General features: G+C 38.1%; 5 protein-coding genes across 8 annotated transcripts; 2 read left to right on the forward strand and 3 right to left on the reverse strand.

Annotated features, from left to right (window-relative positions):
• Positions 1-87: 87 nt before the first annotated feature.
• On the reverse strand, positions 88-4,361 carry LOC112458828 (5'-AMP-activated protein kinase catalytic subunit alpha-2). Its single transcript, XM_025022636.1, has 11 exons — positions 4,123-4,361; positions 3,835-4,007; positions 2,609-2,721; positions 2,377-2,518; positions 1,894-2,132; positions 1,612-1,818; positions 1,402-1,507; positions 981-1,315; positions 656-819; positions 420-579; positions 88-335 (listed from the first exon to the last, which is right to left on the reverse strand). Exons 3-11 carry the CDS (start codon positions 2,709-2,711, stop codon positions 244-246), a joined length of 1,548 nt encoding a protein of 515 aa, XP_024878404.1. The 5' UTR covers positions 2,712-2,721; positions 3,835-4,007; positions 4,123-4,361; the 3' UTR covers positions 88-243.
• Positions 4,362-4,813: 452 nt separating this feature from the next.
• On the forward strand, positions 4,814-9,992 carry LOC112458826 (NADH-ubiquinone oxidoreductase 75 kDa subunit, mitochondrial). Of its 3 annotated transcripts, none has more exons than XM_025022632.1 (12): positions 4,814-5,037; positions 5,305-5,480; positions 6,510-6,617; positions 6,699-7,064; positions 7,561-7,782; positions 7,866-8,001; positions 8,103-8,455; positions 8,527-8,712; positions 8,783-8,972; positions 9,107-9,282; positions 9,380-9,514; positions 9,588-9,740. In XM_025022632.1, exons 2-12 carry the CDS (start codon positions 5,322-5,324, stop codon positions 9,738-9,740), a joined length of 2,184 nt encoding a protein of 727 aa, XP_024878400.1. In that variant the 5' UTR covers positions 4,814-5,037; positions 5,305-5,321. The 3 variants fall into 3 exon arrangements, with proteins under 3 accessions (XP_024878400.1, XP_024878401.1, XP_024878402.1); XM_025022633.1 differs by having other exon boundaries at positions 5,310-5,480; XM_025022634.1 differs by lacking the exon at positions 4,814-5,037 and having other exon boundaries at positions 5,322-5,480; positions 9,588-9,992.
• LOC112458825 (general vesicular transport factor p115) lies at positions 9,873-14,410 on the reverse strand. Its single transcript, XM_025022630.1, has 12 exons — positions 14,198-14,410; positions 13,768-13,996; positions 13,446-13,702; positions 13,156-13,357; positions 12,919-13,073; positions 12,647-12,837; positions 12,385-12,557; positions 11,843-12,270; positions 11,358-11,538; positions 11,075-11,262; positions 10,617-10,997; positions 9,873-10,553 (listed from the first exon to the last, which is right to left on the reverse strand). The coding sequence occupies exons 1-12, from the start codon at positions 14,273-14,275 to the stop codon at positions 10,491-10,493; spliced, it is 2,526 nt and encodes an 841-aa protein (XP_024878398.1). The 5' UTR covers positions 14,276-14,410; the 3' UTR covers positions 9,873-10,490.
• A 580-nt stretch (positions 14,411-14,990) lies between these two features.
• On the forward strand, positions 14,991-19,007 carry LOC112458833 (mitochondrial-processing peptidase subunit alpha). Of its 2 annotated transcripts, XM_025022644.1 has the most exons (12): positions 14,991-15,319; positions 15,491-15,744; positions 15,959-16,038; positions 16,270-16,455; positions 16,536-16,628; positions 16,733-16,905; positions 17,120-17,231; positions 17,312-17,520; positions 17,749-17,914; positions 17,985-18,117; positions 18,200-18,334; positions 18,756-19,007. In XM_025022644.1, the coding sequence occupies exons 1-12, from the start codon at positions 15,270-15,272 to the stop codon at positions 18,815-18,817; spliced, it is 1,653 nt and encodes a 550-aa protein (XP_024878412.1). In that variant the 5' UTR covers positions 14,991-15,269; the 3' UTR covers positions 18,818-19,007. The 2 variants fall into 2 exon arrangements, with proteins under 2 accessions (XP_024878412.1, XP_024878413.1); XM_025022645.1 differs by having other exon boundaries at positions 14,992-15,319; positions 18,200-19,007.
• A 30-nt stretch (positions 19,008-19,037) lies between these two features.
• Positions 19,038-21,883, reverse strand: LOC112458834 (60S ribosomal protein L5). Its single transcript, XM_025022646.1, has 6 exons — positions 21,794-21,883; positions 20,980-21,165; positions 20,682-20,816; positions 20,256-20,458; positions 19,557-19,734; positions 19,038-19,313 (listed from the first exon to the last, which is right to left on the reverse strand). The coding sequence occupies exons 1-6, from the start codon at positions 21,794-21,796 to the stop codon at positions 19,125-19,127; spliced, it is 894 nt and encodes a 297-aa protein (XP_024878414.1). The 5' UTR covers positions 21,797-21,883; the 3' UTR covers positions 19,038-19,124.
• Positions 21,884-22,050: the final 167 nt, after the last annotated feature.

Here is a 22,050-nt window from a genome sequence, read left to right on the forward strand (position 1 = left end):
TTCATTAATTTCTACAACTATACATTGTTGTCAGAAATGCATGCTTTCGCACGATCACATTTTCAGAATTGAAAAATAAATCGAAGCTCGAAAAATATAGCCTTTATTCAAAATTAATTTGTAAGAGGCAAGACTTTATATATAATGTGTCTTACAACACCTGCATTTATTTCAAACTATACACTTTTAAAAGCACAATATATAACAGGATTTAATGCAACTTTTAAAAAAGAAGCAGGCACGCTATCGTGCTAATTGCGTAATTAATGCTGCACACATTTCGAAAAATTCCATTGTGTGATGACCCGTTGCTTGCGGAGGCGGCAATGTCGGATCTAAAAAATATATATATTTTTTTTATATACGTAAATTATGTATTTAATCAGTAAGTTAGATATATATTAAAAGACTTGATTTACCTCGTCCAATGTCCTCTTCTTCGCTGGACAAAGATTTGAAGTCTAATAAATAACTCTTATGGTCGACTTGATATAATTGTAATGACATCTTGCTATATCTGTCGGTCAAGTTGTTTTTATCTCTTACTCTAACGCTGTATGTGTTTATGATTTTCCATTCCTGAAAAAGACAATTCGCGCGATGTCACGTTTAAACAATCAAACTGTATAGGATTTTAGCAATTCAATGATCTTACAAAATTAAGCGCTTTCATAGCACGATAAACTTCATTCATAATGTCGTTGGGTTTGGATTGCGATCTAATTCCCAAGTGCCATTTCGCTCTCTTCACAGGCGTACCGCGATTGCCTTGCATCTGCGCAGGTGCGCTACCTTGCGAACCTTGACGTTCGCGGTATGCTGTAACATCATCATTACACGTATAGTCACGTACAGAGAACAGCTAAGATATTTTTCTAATAATCTCTACAGATTAATTCCTAGGTGGAGCACAGGGGAAGAGAGGGGCCTGTTAAGAATTAATATAGGTCGTATTTGTTTCATTCATATTTTTTACATACGTGCAATTCTTTCTGGATGAGGCCTCAGTGGACTGCTGTTTGTCTCGTTTGGGCTGAACGCTACGGGCGGAGGGCTAGACGCCACATAAAAGTCTTTTAATTCTGCCTTGGCGGCTTCATCCGCGATTCTCTTATTGTCTATGATCAAGTGATAGGCGATCGCCAGTTGATCGTGCGGATCGCCGCCCAACAGCGCGGAATGCACTTCCGGCTCTTTCACATTAAACTTCTCACACACTTCGTTCACGGCATCTATATCGATAACAGATGAATCTTGCTCGACAGGTGAGGGAAACAAGTACGACGGTAAATCCTTTTGGAACCACTCGTGTTTTCTGAAATTTGAAAAATATACGCGTTAAGCATAACGATAGCAGTGTTAATCGAATATATTCTGAAAAAAATGTATCATTCAACATACTTGATATCCTCAATGGTCGCTCTCTTCATTGGATCCACTTGTAACATGTGGCATAAGAGACTAACAACACTCTTGTTCAAGTATTCTGGGATAGGAAAGACACCGGCTAAAATTAAAGAAAATTCTAATTAGTTGCCGCCGCTTAAGATGCCTATTTGTGAAAATATCCAGCGCGTCAGCTGGCGTTTCTTTTTGAGAAGGACAACATACATTTAATTTTGCGGAATAGAGTAGGAACGTGCTCGTCGTCGAATGGCAAGGTACCACAGAGTAGCGCGTACAATATAACGCCGCATGACCAAATATCGACTTCGGGACCGGCATACAATTTACCGGATATCACTTCTGGCGCAGCGTAATTCGGTGAGCCGCACGAGGTACGCAAGAACTCGCCGTCCATCATCATGTTCGACAGACCTACATTTTCGTAGAACATTTTTATCATCTACATGTAACGGGCGTGTCGATTTATGCCAATTATATCCAAAGTACCGAAGTCCGCAATTTTCACATGAAGATTGTGATCTAACAGAAGATTTTCTGGCTTTAAATCACGATGTACTATCATATGCCGGTGACAATAATCGACGCCCGATATGATCTGTTGGAAAAATCGTCGCGCTTCGTATTCCTTAAGCTTGCCGTGCTTAACGATATAATCGAACAGCTCTCCTCCCGAGACGTATTCCATTATCATGAATATATCTGTCGGCGTACTTATGACCTGATATCTGTTTACGTGAAACATACATTAAGATTTGGATTATACTATTTATTTAAAAGGAGACACACGCCAAATATGGAAAATAAACATGTATGTACGTCAATGTCTTGTTTGAACCATAAGCTTCTCCCTCCCTTCCCAAAATTAAATTCTCCAAAATTTATTTTATTATTTCTAAAATATAGACCACTCATAAATACGAATTACTACATATGAACAGAACTAAAATTCTACGATTAATCAATACTTACAGCTTAATGATATGAGGATGTCTGAAGAGCTTGAGATTTTGTATCTCTCTGCGAATTTTACCCACGACATCTAGACTCTTGATTTTCTGGCGATTCAGAATCTTCACGGCGACTTTGTGTTTCGTTAAAACATGTTCCCCAACTATGAACGGTATCACAGAAAGCATATATAAGCATTTTGAGTAGAGTAATAATATAAACTATGAAGAAAGACTTTGCGTTATATACGTACTTTTTACTTTACCAAATGTACCCACGCCCAAAGTCTGGCCCAACGTATAGTGACCTATCTTGACAATGGGCTGCGGTTGATTGCTCGGCAGTTTTTCAGACATCTTGAATCGGCTGCAATATAATTCAACAAATAAAATTGATTATTGGTCTCAACGTTATGTTATGTTCTTAAAATAACTTCGTAACAACTGCTGACTCATAGTTCGTAACAACTGCTGACTCAAGTTAAAGGGAAACCACGATCAATCCGTTGTGCATTGAGCAATTCATTGTACATTCCAAAGACACTTGAAAATTCAGGATTTTGGAAAAATCACCCTACGTTCTTTCGATTCGTACGTCCCACGATTGCGGCAATGTTATTGTAGTACAACTACTGATGAGAATATCAAACACAAACATAATGAATTTTAGACAGTTACGATTTTATTATTCCGAGCTAGAGAATTCTGTTTCTCAAATAGGGATGAAACCTCAGATGGGCAAATCTGTCGAAAAACAGATCTTGCGGAGTGTCTGCTACAAATTTTACTGGCAAAATGCCAGTAAAATCTATTGACAGAATATGATGGCAGGTTGACTGGAAACTGAGGAGAATCTGCTATTTCGTAGCCACTTAAGTGATATATTCCATTTAAATGATTAAAATGACAAATTCTATTTAATTCCACCTGGCAAACTGCTGTCAGATTATGTCTGCAAGTTTTACCGACGAAACAGAAGCTTAATACAAGTACACGGTTGATGCCAATCTGCCAAGATACTCCACTCGAATCTGTCAATAGAAGGACTAAAGAGGTGGACCAAAAACTGTCAATTGTCGTGCTTTTTATTGTAGCTAGTTATGTGCAACGCTTTTGAAGGAGTGGAGTATGCCAGCCAAGAAAATTGCTCGTCACATGTGACAATGTACACCTTAGGCCCAGTTTCACAAGTGTCGGTTAATTTTTAATCTTAGATTAAAGGCTGCGGTCCACTTGACGCTACAAATGCTTCGAAGCATTCCTCTTCTCTTTTCTTTCAATGAAGAAAAAAGGAGAAGAAGAACGCTCCAAAGCATTTGTAGCGTCAAGTGGATCGCAGGCTAACTCTTTATCTCTTTCCAAGGGGGGACGTTAGAAGGAGACGAAGAGTGAATTAATCTAAGGTTAAAAGTTAACCGACACTTGTGAAACACTGGGCCTCATTCACCCAGAGTTTACGTAACAAAAGTAACTTTCTTACGCGCGACGTTGCAACGAAATAATAACGAATCGTGGATGTCTCGCGGAACCACGCAGTCAAGATGGCACGGAACGATATTCCAATACTTCCAATCACCTGACGCTTATTTACATGCCTCTGGATGGACCTCTTATCACGCAGGGTGTCAATTTTTATCGAATCAACCTCATGTCCTGCAACTCGAGTGAATACAATGTGAAAAGCTAATACAGGAATATTCGTCGACGAATTAATCGCAGACGCGTCCGTCCATAAAATTCAATAGTTATTTGTCTCGCAATCATTCACAGCCGAGAGTCGTTGAGGGTAGGTCAACACGGGCGGGTCAACGGGCCCAGACGGGAGTGACGGGACCTACTCGGGAATTGGATCTCGAGGACACTCGACGCGAGACGGAAGCGCGAAGTTCCGCGATCCTCCGGGGACTCCCAATGTCGGAAAATGAATTCTCTCGTCTTTGACGCGTAGGCTGCGCGAATTCCCACCGAACTCTCCGCACTCTCTTGACTTGACGATCCCTAACCTCTCCGTACCTCTTCTACTGCGCGCTGAACCTGAACCTCCATATTTTTCCTCCGTCTCGCTCCTCTCCTCGATATCTCGCTTTCGCGACCACGTGATTACCGTTGGACATATGATTTCGATTTACTCCGATTTATAATTAACTGGTAATTAACTTAATTATCAAATATATTCGCGTGGGGTGTATATTGTGCAACGTTGCATCTTAATTTTTATTGTCTTCTTTGATGATTTATGATTAAATAATGGTCGATAATATTTTTTTAAACTTTTTTTTTTTTTTAATCGGAGTAAATACCGCTATATCCATTTCTATAATCTCGATTTAACTTACTTTTTATCTTTTTCTTTAGAACTAGAAGAAAATGAAAAGTACCAGTTAAACCGAGATTAAAGTTAACCTACATCAGTAGAAGTGGATAATTTAAAGGCCGGAGCGTAAAACGCGAAGTTCGAAAAATGTAAAAGAAGAAGAAATTTAACAAACTCATCGGTATCGGAACGTATATATTGTAAATATTCTCTGCCTACGGTGCGCAAAATCATTGATCATAAGACCGTGGGCTGTACACGGTGACGCGAAAGTAACCAACGCAACTGCGTCCCACCACAAATCGAACTCGCCATTGCTCATCATGAGCTCAGTGCGGGTTGTCGGGTGTTTCTGACATCCAGGAGAAGGTAATATCCAGTACATATCGCGGACAGCTGTGGGTAACTTTATTTAACCGCGTAATTTTGCATGTGAAACGCTCGGCGAATCGACGATCGCGTCGAAATGTCTCGCTAGGGTGTCGTCGCGATACTCGTCGTGGCGCGATAACGCTTTTTTTACGGAGACACACGTCTCGCTCTACCTATAGCTGTCGTCCAAGTTAGGTTAACTCGCCATTGACCGTGCGGCAAAGTTTGTTTATTACATAATAATAAACTGGTGTTTTCGACTAGCTCAGCCCGTGGCGGAGATGTTGAGATTACCGATCGCGCGGGCCACCGGCCTGGCGGGTGGAAGGCACTGCGCCGTCGGTTTCCACACGACGTCCAGCAAGTCGCAGCAGGAGCTGGTCGAGGTCTTCATCGACGACAAGCCTGTGCAAGTGCCACCGGGAACGACGGTCCTGCAGGTTCGCGTCAATGTATTTTCCACGTCGTCCTTTCCTTCCTCGCTCGTCTCCTCTCGCGAGGAACACGATGGAACTTCAGAATCTTTATAGCTCATATATAGATATATGTACGAGCTAACGATTGGAAAATCACTTAAATTAGACAGCTGTTATATTGTGATGAGTGGGCAGAATGAGCAAGTTAAACACTGTACTTGTAAAAGAGATTTATCATTTTTATCAGCACATAGTTTAAAATTAATAAGTACGTATTGGTGAACTTGTAAAAATAAACGTAAAGAAATTGAAAGATAGGCATGGCTGTCATATAAATATGATATATTGTAACGAGTAGACAGAAGAGACAGAATAAAGAGAATTAAACGCTGTACTGTAGAAGACACCTGTCATTTTTATTAGCGCATAGCTCAAAATGAATATATATTCGTGGACTTGCAAAAATAAATGTAGAGAAAGCTTGGCATGGTTCAGTAGTATTGAAAGATCTCAGCATAGACAGTTATTTCCATGAAAGAAATTTACCTAGAATTCATCGAAAAGATAGTTATAGTTGTTAACGTTAGAAAGTGTATTTAATAGTTTTTGAAAGTATCTCGGTTGTCAAATTTACCGAAGATCATCATTTCAAAAACGTATGTCACTGAGATGTGCAACTAGTCGAATTGTTCATAATTTTTTATAATATTTTTCCACGTTAATGCATACTCCTTTTGCGTTACACACTTATAAAACGATGGATTTCTTCTGCAGTATTTGATGTATTTTATTCTTTATAGCTGCTAAGATATGCTTTGTAAAAATATAATAATAAAATCAAGACGGCTAAGCAAGTAAGCTTCGTTATGAAGACAAAATGATTGCAAACAAGTGGAGACTCTTTGAAGACAAAATTTGTTACTATGATATTTCTCAAGTTATCAGTTCTGTTTCTTTAAAAAAGTTACTCCCATATAAGTGTCAACATTTTTTTTTAAGCATCCTACGCTAAAACTGGATAGTAATATTTATGTGAGAAAATTTTTCTTTCAGGCCGCCGCCAAGGTGGGAGTTGAAATACCAAGATTCTGTTATCATGAACGTCTTGCCGTAGCTGGAAATTGCAGGATGTGTCTTGTTGAAATAGAGAAGCAAGTCAAGGTACGCGACACAATGGGACAGCCAAAAGGATAAGGTGCCTCAACAATTAAAATTGACTGTACTTTTAAATCCATCTTATAGCCGGTTGCTGCGTGCGCTATGCCAGTGATGAAAGGTTGGAGAGTGAAAACCAACTCCGACCTGACACGGAAAGCCCGCGAGGGTGTTATGGAATTTCTGTTGGTTAACCATCCGCTGGACTGCCCAATCTGCGATCAGGGCGGCGAGTGCGACTTGCAGGATCAAAGTATGGCTTTCGGAACCGACAGGAGTAGGTTCGTCGACATTAACTTCTCCGGAAAAAGAGCAGTGGAGGACAAGGACATGGGGCCGTTAATTAAGACAGTTATGACACGCTGCATACATTGCACAAGGTGCATTCGATTCGCTTCGGAAGTAGCTGGTATTGACGACTTGGGAACCACAGGTCGTGGCAATGATATGCAGGTAAATTTTATATTTCACATGTATTTGAAATATAATCATTCTTATTGCATATTTTGGTTAAGAAAGAAAAAAGATTAATTTCACAAAAAATATATGTTTTTGTTCTGCCAATAAGTGATTAACGAGAAAGACTATTTTTAATCGACAATGTTTGGCTATCAGTGTGACAATTCGACCATTGGTTTTGATCGGATTAATCGTCAAGACGTTTCGACCGAGGGTTTTGTCAATTTAGAAAAGATCAAGACCTATGGTCGAAACGTCTTGACGATTAATCCGACCAAAACCAATGGTCGAATTGTCACGACACTGATAGCCAAACGTTGTCGATTAAAAATAGAGTCTTACTTATTAATTATTTCCTTTTAATTTCTTGTCATATAAGAGACTGTAACGAGAATTCTAGTTTCTGGAAAGATTTAAATATCACATACTTTATATTCTATTAAATGACGTTATTCTTAAAAATTTGTATCGCTATATAACGATTTTAAAGGTGGGGACATATGTCGAGAAAATGTTCTTGTCAGAATTGTCTGGCAATATCATCGACCTCTGTCCAGTGGGTGCGCTAACTAGCAAGCCGTATGCGTTCGTTGCTCGTCCATGGGAGACACGTCGTACTGACAGTATTGATGTTCACGATGCCGTTGGTAGCAATATAGTTATCACTCACAGAACTGGAGAGGTCCTGAGAATACTACCAAGAGTGAATGAGGTAAATACTTTTAATATACTTGCAGCGAATAATACAAAAAAAGCATGATTTTATTATATATTACTATAATATAATTTTTCTAGGCGGTGAACGAGGAATGGCTTTCGGACAAAGCCCGTTTTTCGTACGATGGACTCAAAAGGCAAAGACTCATTACGCCAATGATGAAGATCAATGGAAAATTGCAAGCTGTGGATTGGGAGGACGCACTTATCGCTGGTTAGAATTGATTAGTATCTATTATGCGTGTGCATCTCTATGAGATCCATCATATCTCATTAGTAATCAGATCGTTCAGTAACGTCTTTTATACTGATTAGCTGCTAGATCTCTAGCGAATGTGCCGGCGGACAAGTGCGCTGCAATTGCTGGAAAATTGACGGACGCGGAAGCCCTGATCGCTATGAAAGATTTAGTGAACAAACTGGGCAGCGAGGGACTAGCCACGGAACAATGCTTCCCGAAGGACGGCTCGGGCATCGATCTCAGGAGTAGCTACCTTCTGAATAACACTATCGCCGCAGTTGAAGACGCGGACGTTGTAGTATTAATCGGCACAAATCCAAGATATGAAGCACCACTAATAAACACTCGTCTCAGAAAGGGCTATCTACACGGTGAACAAACAGTTGCTCTTATTGGCCCGGACGTAGACTTAACATATGAACACGAGGTACCGTTTCGATTTTCATCTATTTTGTGATAACAATACATAGAGTATTTTACAAAATGTAGCTTTTTTAGCACTTGGGAGAGTCTTTCGATATAATAACGAAATTGCGAAACGGCTCGCATCCGTTCTGTGCGACTTTGAAAGAGGCTAAGAAGCCACTTGTTATCTTGGGCGCTGATCAGCTAACTCGAAAGGACGGGGCTAAGATTCTCTACGAAACGCAAGAATTAACTAAGGCTTTAGGAGATAACTCAAAAGTGAGCTACTGCTAACGACTGTTGTATAATAATCTTATGGAAATTTTGTTAATTATATACTTTGCTTTAGGCTCCCCAGGATTGGAAGATCTTGAACATATTGCATACAAATGCATCTCAAGTCGCCGCCTTAGATATTGGCTACGGCTCAACCGTAGAAGAGATCAAGGGGCAACAACCGAAAGTTCTGTTCCTTTTGGGTGCTGACGATGCAAATATTACGAAGGAAGATTTCCCAAACACATTCATCATTTATATAGGTACGGATATAATGATGCTAAGGACATTATATGTAACAACTTAATAGTACTCGTATTTATCTTTAAATATCAAGTTATCCATAACTTTAATGAAATCGTCAATTAATGTCATCGAACATCATTTGTGTTTCTAGGAAGTCACGGTGATGCTGGAGCAGCCATTGCGGATGTTGTATTGGCTGGAGCAGCGTACACCGAAAAAGTCGCAAGTTACGTTAACACTGAAGGTCGCTCCCAAGAAACGTGCGCGGCACTTACACCACCTGGCTTAGCGCGTCCAGATTGGAAAATCATTCGCGCTCTTTCCGAGGTAAATAAATTCGCATAGAAAAATCTTGTGTAAACATTCCGATCGTTAAGTAATTAATCAAGACATAAAATTGTATATTTTTGTTAAATTGTTATAGATGGCTGGAATTACTTTGCCCTATGACAATCTAACCGACGTAAGATCCAGGCTCGAAGAGGTCGCGCCTCATCTGGTCAGATATGGCGATGTCGAACCAGCTAATTTCTTTACGCAAGCTTTGGAGATAGCCAAGGTTTGTATCTTGATTAGACAAACTTTTTAAATATGAGGATAACAATATCAAATATATATTTTGTTATATACAGCAACAGTCCGGAGGATCATTCTTATCAGACCCTGTGGACATCAAACATAAGACGTTAGATCAGTTCTTTATGACTGACGTAGTATCGCGAGCGTCTTTAACCATGGCGAAGTGTGTTCAAGCGGTCATGAAACAACGGCAAAGTGCAGTATAAGCCATCCAATGTTCCACTGGATAAAATTCTCACCTGCTAGTTACTTGATATTACTGGCTAGATATTATGACATCCCACAGTCAGTGACAAAAAAATTTACAGGAACGTTAAAGAGAACCATCAAGAAGCATGTATTTATAGAGCTCTGTATATTAAACTGCTGAAAATGGGAATTTACAAATGTTGTCCCTGTCAGTCCCATTAATTGTACATTCGTTAGTAGATTAGTTAAGCTATTTAAAATAAATATAATAAATACATTTTTGTTGGATAACTCTATAAATATCGTTTTGTTAAAGACTGCACTGGACATCAAATTACGTTAAACATATAGGAATGTCTGGCGATGATTTCTTCAGTTCACATGTAATCTGCTTTTCAATTAATTCTATTATTTTTTTACAAACTTACTAAACACCTAAATATAGTTAGAACATAATTACACAGAATTAGAATGATATAATTCAGTTTACTTAAAATATCTCTGTTAAATATAAAATTTATACATTTTAGTTTCTGAAAATACGGCTAAATGTTCGTTTATACAACTGTGTGCATGTAATTGTGTACACGTTTGCAAATGTGCAAATATACATTTGCAAGTCTATTTTATATATGTTTACATCATTTATATGACACATGAAATGAAATCTTAGAAAATCTAGAAAAGAAAACTTGCTTGTTAACATAAGAATTCTCTTATTAATTTATCATTAAATTAGATGACAAAAGAACGTCAATTAAAGCATCTTAGTTGCTCGATTCTGGTTGATCATCTGTGTCAAGTTCGCCTGAACTTTCATCAGATTCAACCTAAAAAGAAAAGAAGACATTTTACTTATCACATATTATACAAAAAAGCTTTATAAAACATACCTTATCTCCTAATTCAATTAATCTTTCTTTATACAGTGTAATTTTACTATCTTGATCTGTCAAGAGTTCTAAAAGATCTTCTTGATCCTTCTTCAATTTCTCAAGTTCATCTGTCTTCAATTTCAATTGATACTCCAATTCTGATTCCTTGTTTTCTTTGTTCTTCTCGTCGTGCTGTTGCATTATATGTTTATATTCCGCCAAACGATTTTCTAAATCTGCAACCATCGTTTTATACGTCTGCAATTCCTTTTCCAAATCTAGATTATTACTAGAAGCAATTGTCTCCTTTCCATCCCCTATGTTAGCTTGTGCAGCTCGAAGGACTAAATTTTGATCTCGTAGATGACTAACAGTCGATCGAAGTTCTTGTACTTGTGCCTGCGACAACGTTAAAAATTCTTTAAAAAATATATTCTATAAATTTGTTTTTCTCTAAAACGAAAATCGCTCACTACCTCAAGTTCTTGTTTTTCTTTTGTAAGAAAATCATTAGCTTGATTTAACCTTTGAATTTGTGTATCCTGCTCTCTAATAAGGTCTTTGTATTGTGAAACCAATGTGTTATCAGGTAAGTTCATCACAGATAATTGATTCTTGTTCTGATGTTCATTATTAGCATCTATCACCGATTTTATTATAACACCTAGAAAGAAGAAAAAAATCTCATTTGCATTTAAAATAAACTGACGGTATTAATTTTCCTTATTAATGCAAATTGTTGTAATGTATCTAAATTACCTTCCAAACTTTTTAGCAACCTGCAAAACTCGTGATCGAGTAAAAGTTCCGACGGATTTTTAGCTGACGGCTGTGGATGTTTTAACGTTCGAGAATATATTTCGTGCCTGACAATACCACCGATCGCATCTTGAAACTTTTCCAAACCTATTCTATTCTCTATTAAATTGCACACTTTTTCCTGTAAAACAATACAGAGAATTTATTTGCTGAGATACACGATAACGGATTCGATTCTTCATTCCACGTACGAATTTTTAAATTCGTAAGTTAAGAGTAGACGACCCTGACAGAAATCTAGCCATTCTAGTTAAGGTTTTTGTATGTAGCTCTGACAATTACATCACGTAAAATAGATAAAAGAGAAAAACCGAATCTTTAGAACAAGTCAAAATCCAAGAGCCGGTATTGATTGATTGATTGTTATTAATCACTCATTAGTTACTTTATATACCAGATTGGCACGAATATTTGTCGATATTTACCTTAGTATAAGTAGGTACGCTATCGTCGTTGAAGTGTACGCAAATGCCGATAAGTAAGGCGCACATACTCTGCAGCAAGGTTTCTTGTAAATCGTCGTTATTTTCTTGCGACGACAAAAGGGCTGTTAGATACGCTACCGAAGAGTCGATAGCCAAGAACGATTTTACCGCGAGCGGACAGTACGAGGTCCATCGACAAAGCAGAATCAGCAGGCCCAATTTACACTGCGTTTTGTTACCCTGCTGCAACAACATAACGCATTGTTGCATAAGCGTTACTGGCGGTTTCCCGATATTGGTTGCGAGAAGTACTCTTAAAAGCTGTTCCTTCTGACTTATGTTCTCGATCAAGGCGTGCGACAATGCCACGGCGGAGAACCAATTTGACAGAGAATCTATAGAGAATAGTCCGCCACACAACAACTGTCCTGACAACAGATATACGCGAAACAGTCTTGCGTTATTTCATAGTTCAATCAGGAACGTTTGTCTAGAATTAGAGTTCTTTTTTATTTTATAAAAACAAAAAAAAGCTTACACACCTGTAGTTACCGACGATCCCTCGTTGCCTTGCGGTAACAAAGTCTGGATTAACTGCGTCTGCCCAACTTCATTCTTATACAGGAAGCATTGGAAGCAATATAATACTGAACATCGTAGAACAAACAGTTGTTTTTCGTTCACCATGGACATTAACAGAACGACAATCGCCGGCCTATAATATACTTGTATGTAATTTTTAAGTCATTTATCTTCTGAATAATATGGCACATGTATGATACAAAATAAGCGTACTCGGCATACCTTGGAGGAGTGCTCGGTGCCATGACACCCGCCAAAAATTCTTGATTACTAGCATTCCCTCTTATTACCTCCGCTACAGTATTAATGATCTCCGTTAATACATCTGCTGGCACTCCGCTAGCCATCAATATATCGCACAGTGCTTGCAATAGTCCGCACGCTCTCATAGTTCGTTGACAAGCTGCGACTACCTTCACACGAAACAATTGTTTATTAATTAAACAACATACAAATATTGTAAATTCCATACAGCGCTAATATTTTCGAGCTACCTGAGCAGGAGCACTCGGTGCTACTAGCGCACGTACAACTCGCACCATGCAGTGAACATTGGACACCTTCTGTGGACTCCAAGATCCACCAAGATTGTTATCCTCCGTTTCATTGGGAATTTGGAACATTGGCGTCAATTTATGAATATAGCTACCTGTACGTTGCAATATAAAAATTATTACAGAACGGCAAAAATTATACAAGTTGTTAGGGAAATCCTGTGACAAGTACATTACCTTCCTTAAAGAAGTTTTGGTTACTGACATTCCCCCTGAGAAGATTTAACATCAGCAGGAGGCAATCTTCCACAACAATACCACCATCCGCGTTGCCTTCTTGCTCAATAACATCAAATATGCGATCAAACGCACTTTCAAACGCCACTATCTTTTGTATGTTAGCATTGCCTTTTGTTAATTGAATGAGCAGCAACAAGACCTATATAGAACAAATATAAATAACATATTATAAGCAAAGCTCTTATTATTCCAGAAGCGTTTGTTCAAAGATAATAAATTTAGCATACATCATTGCGTATAACTTCTCTGCTGTCACTCAGCAAGTCCATCAGTTTAGAGACACCCATAGGGCTGACCAGAATTATTTCCTGAATATCTTTAGGTCTGTTCGCCAGCAAATGCGTCAGTAGCTTTAGCGCCGGCCACCTGACGCGAAAGTCAAACTCCTCGAGAAATGTCAGCACCAAACCAACGCTGTCCGAGTGCTTAATGAATATTTCTGTAAACTGTTCCCCTATTTGGCTCTTGGAGTCGTGTTTGCCGACTGAAATAACGCGTGGCAATCAGACGTAAAATTCATTGTGCCAAAGAAATAAAGCGGTCTTGTACCTTCTTCGTCGAACGTTTCAGGATACGTTATATTGCACAGAGTATCCAAGGCCAAGCCGATTATCTCGCAATCCGTCCTGTCCACCTCCAGCACCTGCCTGAGCGCGTCCATTCCCTGAGCACCCACCTCCACGCGATACGTGCGCGAAAACGCCTTGAGCGCACGGCAGGCATCTCTTCTGTCGTCGAGCAGAGTAGAAGACTGCAGTCTGTCCACCAGTTTCTCCACCTGCGTCAGAAAAATATTGCAAGAGAAACGGCATCGTGAGCTACCTGTAATTAAGTCCGTCGGCCGGGGAGCTTTAATCGGATAATCAGCGGCGACGTAATCCCAGCAGCGAAGGCGCTTACGACCTTCGTCCAAAACATAGGGAAGTAACCTTTCGTCGGCGCGTGAAAACATGAAATATATTCATCGGTTCCCACTCACCGTATCGGCACCCGTCGGCTGCGTCCCGGCGGGAGTGGTTCCCAAGACGGATTTCAGGCTGCTTTTAAAATATTCCATTTCTCTCTCTCTCGGCGAGATTTCTTTCCACCGCTTGTCGGTGTAAACTACACGTCACACGTCGACATTTTAAATCCAAGAGGTGTCACGATGCCGCTTCCGCACCTCCTCCCAAACACCACGGACACGTTGGACCCGATTGCGGCGGGGGGACGAGGAAAAAGGCATGGTGTAGCTGAAGCTAAAGGAAGGAAACGACGAACCTGGATTGGCCTCGCCATGTTGACTCGACGTCTCGCCGACGAAGTGTGATTGGCCGTCGATATAAGTTTGTTCCTCACAGTCGAAATCTTTTGCATTCTTTTCGCTTCTTTTTCCCTCCAATTATGTACATACCTATATATTTTAATCTCCAATTATCTAATTGTTTACGTTTTAGATGCAGAAAATATAACGCGAAGCTGATCAGCTGAATATAAATTATCTAATATCAGATAATTTACGTCGCAATTAATATAGCATATTATACGTTTATAGTGTAATAAATATAATTATTATTAATGTTTTAATTTAATGTTATAATGTAATAATTTATATTGTAACTAATATAGCGCATTTACAGTAATAAATTATTATTTTACTATTATTTATATATTTGTTTTTTTTTTACGTTCGTAATTTATACATTACAAATGAAGCCGATTCAATTGTTTTCATGCACCAACAGCTGAAAGGAACAAGTCGGGGCGTATCTATAAACTGCATGCGTAATCTAACCTAATATTTCGCAAAGCTGAAATTTTAGATGTGTATATATATATACATATTATGATATGTATCGTTACCGAACGTGCTCAAGTATTCTCACTCGCGAATCCGTTGTGTGAGAAACGCAGATTCGATTGAGATTCGCTGTCATTTTTTCCTTGACATTTCTGCGTTGTAGATTGTAGAGTACATAGTACATCTCGAGTGCGTCTCTATACAGTCTCCGGCGGCGGCGGTTCGCCTGGAATTAACATCTGTATGCTACAAATCTTCCCGAGTTGACAAAATGTTTTCGAGGATGTTGCGAAAGCCGTTGATCGTTACGATTAAGAAAAGGTGACTGCGACAACGTGATGTCAAATCATCTCGCGAAACTAGAGTCGTGGACTTGTATAACCTTCATCTTATTTCTTCCAAAGGAGGAGAAAAGAAAAGGAATTCAATACATTTTACACGTCGATTCGATGGAAAGTTCGTTATCATATTTGTTTTTCTTTTATCTTTCAGTTCTACCCGCTCGCGATACTTCAATACCTGGCAAAGGTGTAACTTCTCCTCCCAGAGAATACCCCCTGATTTGAAGGAGAATCAGAGGAAGACCGTTACATCATTTCCACCGTTGTCAGAACCCATTCCAAATTTGCCAAAAGCTGTTTACTCGACCACGAAAGAGGAGCATCAAACGACGCAGATCACAGTCCTGCCAAATGGCTTGAAAGTCGCGTCTGAAAATAGATTTGGACAATTTTGCACTATAGGTGGTGAGTTGAGCACAATTTCGTTATTGTATGCAACTGTTGGCCTAGTTTACCGTTCGATCACTTGATATGCGTATTAAATAACCAGTAAATTAGTTTGATTATTGGCCGATCAATTCAAATATACTATTTGATACGTGTATCAAGAGATCGGTGTAAATTGGGCCACACTGATAGATTTGTATGCAGATTGTTATATTATTATTTTGATTTTCAGTCCTCATTGACTCGGGTCCGCGATATGAAGTGGCATATCCCAGCGGCATCTCGCACTTTCTTGAAAAGTTAGCATTTAGTGTAAGATTCCTTTATTAAGTATTACTGTTAATATCTTCATATAAGCAAGTATCGAAGATTGTTGACCTATACTTGTAGCTGACATGGTCTATTCAATAATTTTGAATTTATTAATAGATACTTCATGACTAATAATCTTTCTTAATTTTAATTTCTAATATGTATATATATGTGTATATATATCTCTCTCTCATAAATGTGTACAAAACTATGTTATATTACTCATTACAGTCTACAAACACATTTGACAGCAAGGATAAGATAATGCTAGCGCTAGAAAAGCATGGCGGTATATGCGATTGTCAAGCGTCTCGCGACACATTTGTCTACGCAGCATCGGCTGAACGTCGCGGGTTAGATATAGTTACTCAAGTTCTAGGTGATATTGTCTTAAGGCCTCAAATTACAGAAGAGGAGGTATGTATGATGTGTAATGGTTCTACAAGAAATCATTGTCATACATCTTGTCATTTGATTAAATTATAAATCGTTTCTAGGTACAAATTTCCAGACAAACGGTGCACTTCGAACTGGAATCTTTACATACTAGGCCAGAACAAGAGCCTATATTGATGGACATGATTCATGCTGTGAGTTGAAACTAATGGTTCTGGATATATCCCAGCAGAATTACGAGTGTATTCTTATTGTGAAGGAAAAAAGACATAATTACATATGGATATTATATTGGTAGGCCGCGTATAGGCAAAACACATTAGGTTTGCCCAAGATCTGTCCAGAAAAGAATATCGAAAGGATTGATAGGAAAATTTTACACACATATCTCAAGCATCATTATGTGCCGAATAGAATGGTAGTTGCTGGAGTTGGTGTTGAACATGACGACCTGGTCCACGCCGTTACTAAGTAATAGCCATAAATTTTTCATAGATGGTGACAAGTAATTTATAAATAAATTCACAAATATTTAAGTAATTTATAAATAATTTTGTAGATAACTTTCTAATATAAGTTAAGCATATTCTAGGATTAGTTTTACGATATTAATGTAACGTTACAAACATTTTTTTAAATCTTTCTGTTCATATAATAATAAAATATTATCTTTGATGTTTTGTAGGTATTTTGTAGATCAAAAACCTATCTGGGAGGAACAGCCTGATCTTATTCTGCCAAATAACGCAAATACTGTCGATATGTCGGTCGCACAATATACTGGAGGATATGTTTTGGTATGGTCATCTACACGATAAAGTACTTTTGCCTTTATTGCGGAATTAAAAGATAAAAGACCTGCTTACATCTTTAACAGGAGGAATGCAATGTGCCGATTTATGCGGGACCCAGTGGCTTACCCGAATTATCACACGTTGTTATAGGTTTAGAAGGCTGCTCTCATCAAGATCCAGATTTTGTTGCTATGTGCGTATTAAATATGATGATGGGAGGCGGTGGCAGTTTTAGCGCGGGCGGTCCTGGAAAAGGCATGTACACGCGTTTGTACACCAATGTGTTGAATAGGTAATACATTTTATGCTTTATTCAGGTTTCTAAAAAAAAAAGGATTTATAATATAAAATAATTATTCTATATATCTTTTTGTACCTTTTCCTATTATCAACTTTGTAATAATTAATGTTCAGAAAAAATGAATAAATTTGTAGTTTATATTTATAATAGATTTATATGTCATACTTGCATTGAGGGTTTTAATCGAGAATACTATATCGGGAAAGTTGTATGTTGTAGGTATCATTGGTTATACAGTGCAACCGCATACAACCATGCTTATGCAGACACTGGTTTATTTTGTATTCACGCCTCATGCACACCGTCCCATGTGAAGGATATGGTAGAAGTAATTGTGCGCGAGATGGTCGCCATGACGAGCGGAATTTCGGATAACGAATTAGCGGTATGATTTTTACATTTCTGAACCAGTTATTAATATTACATCGTGTTTATAAATCTTATTCTTTGTATAGAGAGCAAAGAAGCAATTGCAGTCGATGCTGCTTATGAATTTGGAACAACGGCCCGTTGTATTCGAAGATATTGGTAGACAGGTCCTAGCGACTGGTACCAGAAAACGGCCTGAATACTTCATGCAAGCTATTAGTAAGCTGCAAAGTTCTTTTCAATTTAATAACAAAAATCCGGTTCTTCCATAACATTCATAAAAAAAACACGATTCTTGCAGATGGAATATCCAAGGATGACATCAACCGAGTAGCGCAACGTTTATTAAAATCACCACCTTGCTTAGCAGCACGTGGCGAAGTAAAGGCTGTACCTTCCATGGCGGACATTCAAAACGGCTTGCTTGATGCACAAGGTCGGTTACCCGGTTCTCGCAGCAGACTGTCACTTTTTCGTTAAAAACTTATATAAGATATTCGAACTACCTTCTCATCCTAAATAAATGTCAGTTATCCACATCCAGTTATACATTAATGTAACACCGAACGTTCGATCTCAAATTGAGTTGAATCCCGAAAATATGATACGAGATGCATCGTGTTTCCGCTGTCGAACAAAAATTCTGATTACTAAAATAACTGAATTTTCTAACATTATAACGAGACTATTAAAAATCGTAATATTAGAAGAAATAGTATTAATGTCGAAGATTTTAATATATAATATACAATATGCAAAACGCTCCTCATGTATATATTATACTAGATTTTGTATATACGATTCAAGAGGGTAAAGTTAATAAATTAGAGAGAAATAATTCGTTCGTCGTTCAACAGCACGAAAGAAAGTAAAAGCTGTGCCATTAATCAGAAGCGTAATGCAAGATACACAAGATTGATCTTAGAGATTAACCACGCACAAACTATGGCGTTCGATATTGGGTTTCTACAGCAAAATCAGACGCATGTAAAAACGACTTGAATTTTTATAAACAACAAAATTAGAGTCTAGATTAATCAAATTTCTGATTAGGTTAATTTGTATCTTGGTGATAACTTGTTAAAAATAAATTTTATTTGTATAAATTATATACGCTAATATGATTAATAGATTCACTATACATATATATCGAGTTTTCTTTATTCTTGGTTGATTTATACACATGAATCCGTGTACACATCGTAATAATCCAGAATGAAGAATGGTTACACCTCCGCTTCCTCCAAGGTCTTGAGGAAGGAGGCCTTCTTCTGAGCCACACGATTCTTCCTCTCGGACAATGACAATTTCGCACGGTTCCATCTCTTTTTGATTGGTGGCTTCTCTCTCGTAACCTTCGTATGCTCCGGATTGGCCCGGATGGCTTCATGGGCCTTCTTGTATATGTTCTCGATCTGTAACATTTTTTTTGTATGTTATCTCAATGTTTGTCTACATAATAGCGTGTGTATGTAACACAGGTTTATTTTAATAAATGCGTTAAATGTATGCATTTACAATTAACAACCAATGAAGATTGCTGTTGTCCAATCGCGACGCTACGTAGACTTGAATAATCTAAGTAGCAATTTTAAATTGGACGTATGTATATTGAAATCATATAGATATACATTCAGAATTGCATTGTAGTCGCTTACATCGTTCGCAGAGATGCCAAGCTTGATATATTGGGAGAACTGCCTCTTGAAAGCTTCATCATCCTCCTCTTCCAACAGTCTCATGTAGTTCGCGACATGTTGGCCGAATATGTGCTGTCGGTGCACATCTGCGTTGAACGTCTTCGATTCGCCATCATAACCGGGGAATCGCTTGGTACTGTAAAACAAAACAACTCAATAACTGAAACGCAGCTAAAATTACATGACATGATAAATTACAAAATTTTTAGAATCAATATTGAGATACTCTAATCCTATTTTGTTTTATATAAAATTTACAACAAAAAATCATCAAACCATAAAGACAAAAGCAAGTTTTAAAACTTAAACAATGCACTTATATCATGAAATCATAAACTATTACGTGTATTTGTTTTATCAAGCAATTGTACATAATTGATCTGATTGAGATTAACTTAAATTTATTTCATTTCATTTCATTTATGATACATGCTAATCAGGATACATAATAGGGAACAATCGTGTTTTCTTCATAGAAACATCAAAGCGAGCTGAGTATGTCATCATGTTAGCGATGTATCACATATTAGACATATATTTAAAACAAAAGCAGGAAGAAAAGATGATATTTATGACAACAAAAATATGTTTAAAGCATAAATTATTAAATTGATACAATTAAAATTATATTAAGATACAATTGTATCTTTTAATTACCTATGAGGGATATTGAGACCACCGTCAACCGCGCCTTTCATGGCGCCAAAAACTCGGGCGCCTGTTGTGGTGCGCATTAATCCCGTGTCCAGGTAACATCTGAAGGCACCTGGGCCATCATCCAATTCCTCGACATTGTACTCGTCACCAGTCACATCTGTAGTACCCACGTATAAGGTATCCAATCCCAGCTTCTTAAGAAGCTATCAAAAACAAATTTCACACGTTTGATTATAATGGTTGATCTCTGAACATCATTTGGTACAAATATTTAATAATTTTTGCTAATCAGGTTTTGCATAACAGGGAACAATCGTGTTTTCTTCATAGAAATCAAAGCGAGCTGAGGATGTCATCATGTAGCAATGTATCACATATTAGACATATATTTATAAAAAAAAAAAAAAAGTAGAGAAGACGACTTACCCTTCTAGCCAAGAGCAAGCCGGTGCAGTAAGCAGACGCATAATTGGTAAGACCAACTTTAATTCCATATTTGGGAAGTTCATGGCTGTAAGCAGCACATACGATCCTGTCTCCTTCAATTCTCGAATAGGCAACCTTGAGAATACGCGATACATATGCGTTATCAAGTACCATAATTATTATCCTTAACATAAATTTTATATATATTGTATAAAAATTTTAGTTAAAATGGCAATATTCCTAACTAGTCGAGTCTTCGTTGAACTGTGACGGAATTTAAGCGTATCAATCAAATTACCTGGCACGTAATATCCTTGTTGGACAAACGTACGATCAACCTGTACTTAGGTGTATTGTACTTGTTCTTGTCCTGAATAGTCAATCGCTTACGAGCATAGTAATCAGTCTTTCCTTCGCGGCGCCTCTTGAACTTAACTTGGTACCGCTTGAAGTACTGCTTATTCTTGACCACTTTGACGAAACCCTACGAGCGAGCATGCAGGGATTAGAACAAGAGCGTAGAGTTGCGGAGTTTTTAGTTACTTCTCTACCATATTCAAATAGGGTCAACAGGGTTAAAAATTTCATTTCATTTCTGTATCAAAGTGAGCTGAAGCTTTCATCATGGAAAATTTATTCCTCATTTATCTCTTCCTAACAAGTAAGCATATAATTTGCGGTATAACTAAATTAAAATGAAGGGCTGCGCTCCAAAATTCACTCTGGATAACTAAAATCTATAGTTTACGTCACGTACACTATAGCATTTTAGTTAACGAGAGTGAATTTTGGAGCACGGCCAAGTAAGTATATATCCGGAATATTCATAACCTATCTTGTTAAGCATAAATATTTGCTTATTTCTTTCGCATAACGGAAAACGTCAGATATCTTTTTAAAACAGAATGCGTTCTTTCAAAAGAAGCAAATAGTGTTAAAACTATACGGGCGAAACGTGCCGGTTTCTCTACAGGAATATGTCCTAGCCACGCGGCAATTAAATCCTTCTAGAAAATAAGCATCTCGCTTTTTCGTTGGTTCTCAATAAATCATTATCGCGTATTATAGTTTATTTTATCAAATAAACATCATATTGAAAAGAATTGACTCACCATTGTGTTAAAATTACGCGAAAAACGTAGTCGCCACGACGGACCGTACGGAAAAGAACGCTGCGGAAAGATCAAGGAAGATGGCGGACGATAGAATCGGTGGAAGATGGAATGGTAATAGAAGGGCAACTCGGCAACTATGGCGATACTAGCGACAATCGGAGCTGACGGACACCAATGGTAACGTTCAGCAGTCGAACATGATTGGCTCTTACTTTTTGAACCAACCACGCAACGCAGAGTGTTGATAAGACGAA

This window comes from Temnothorax curvispinosus, unplaced genomic scaffold (genome assembly GCF_003070985.1).
Source record: "Temnothorax curvispinosus isolate PA1 unplaced genomic scaffold, ASM307098v1 QBEX01009239.1, whole genome shotgun sequence".
Taxonomy (NCBI): domain Eukaryota; kingdom Metazoa; phylum Arthropoda; class Insecta; order Hymenoptera; family Formicidae; genus Temnothorax; species Temnothorax curvispinosus.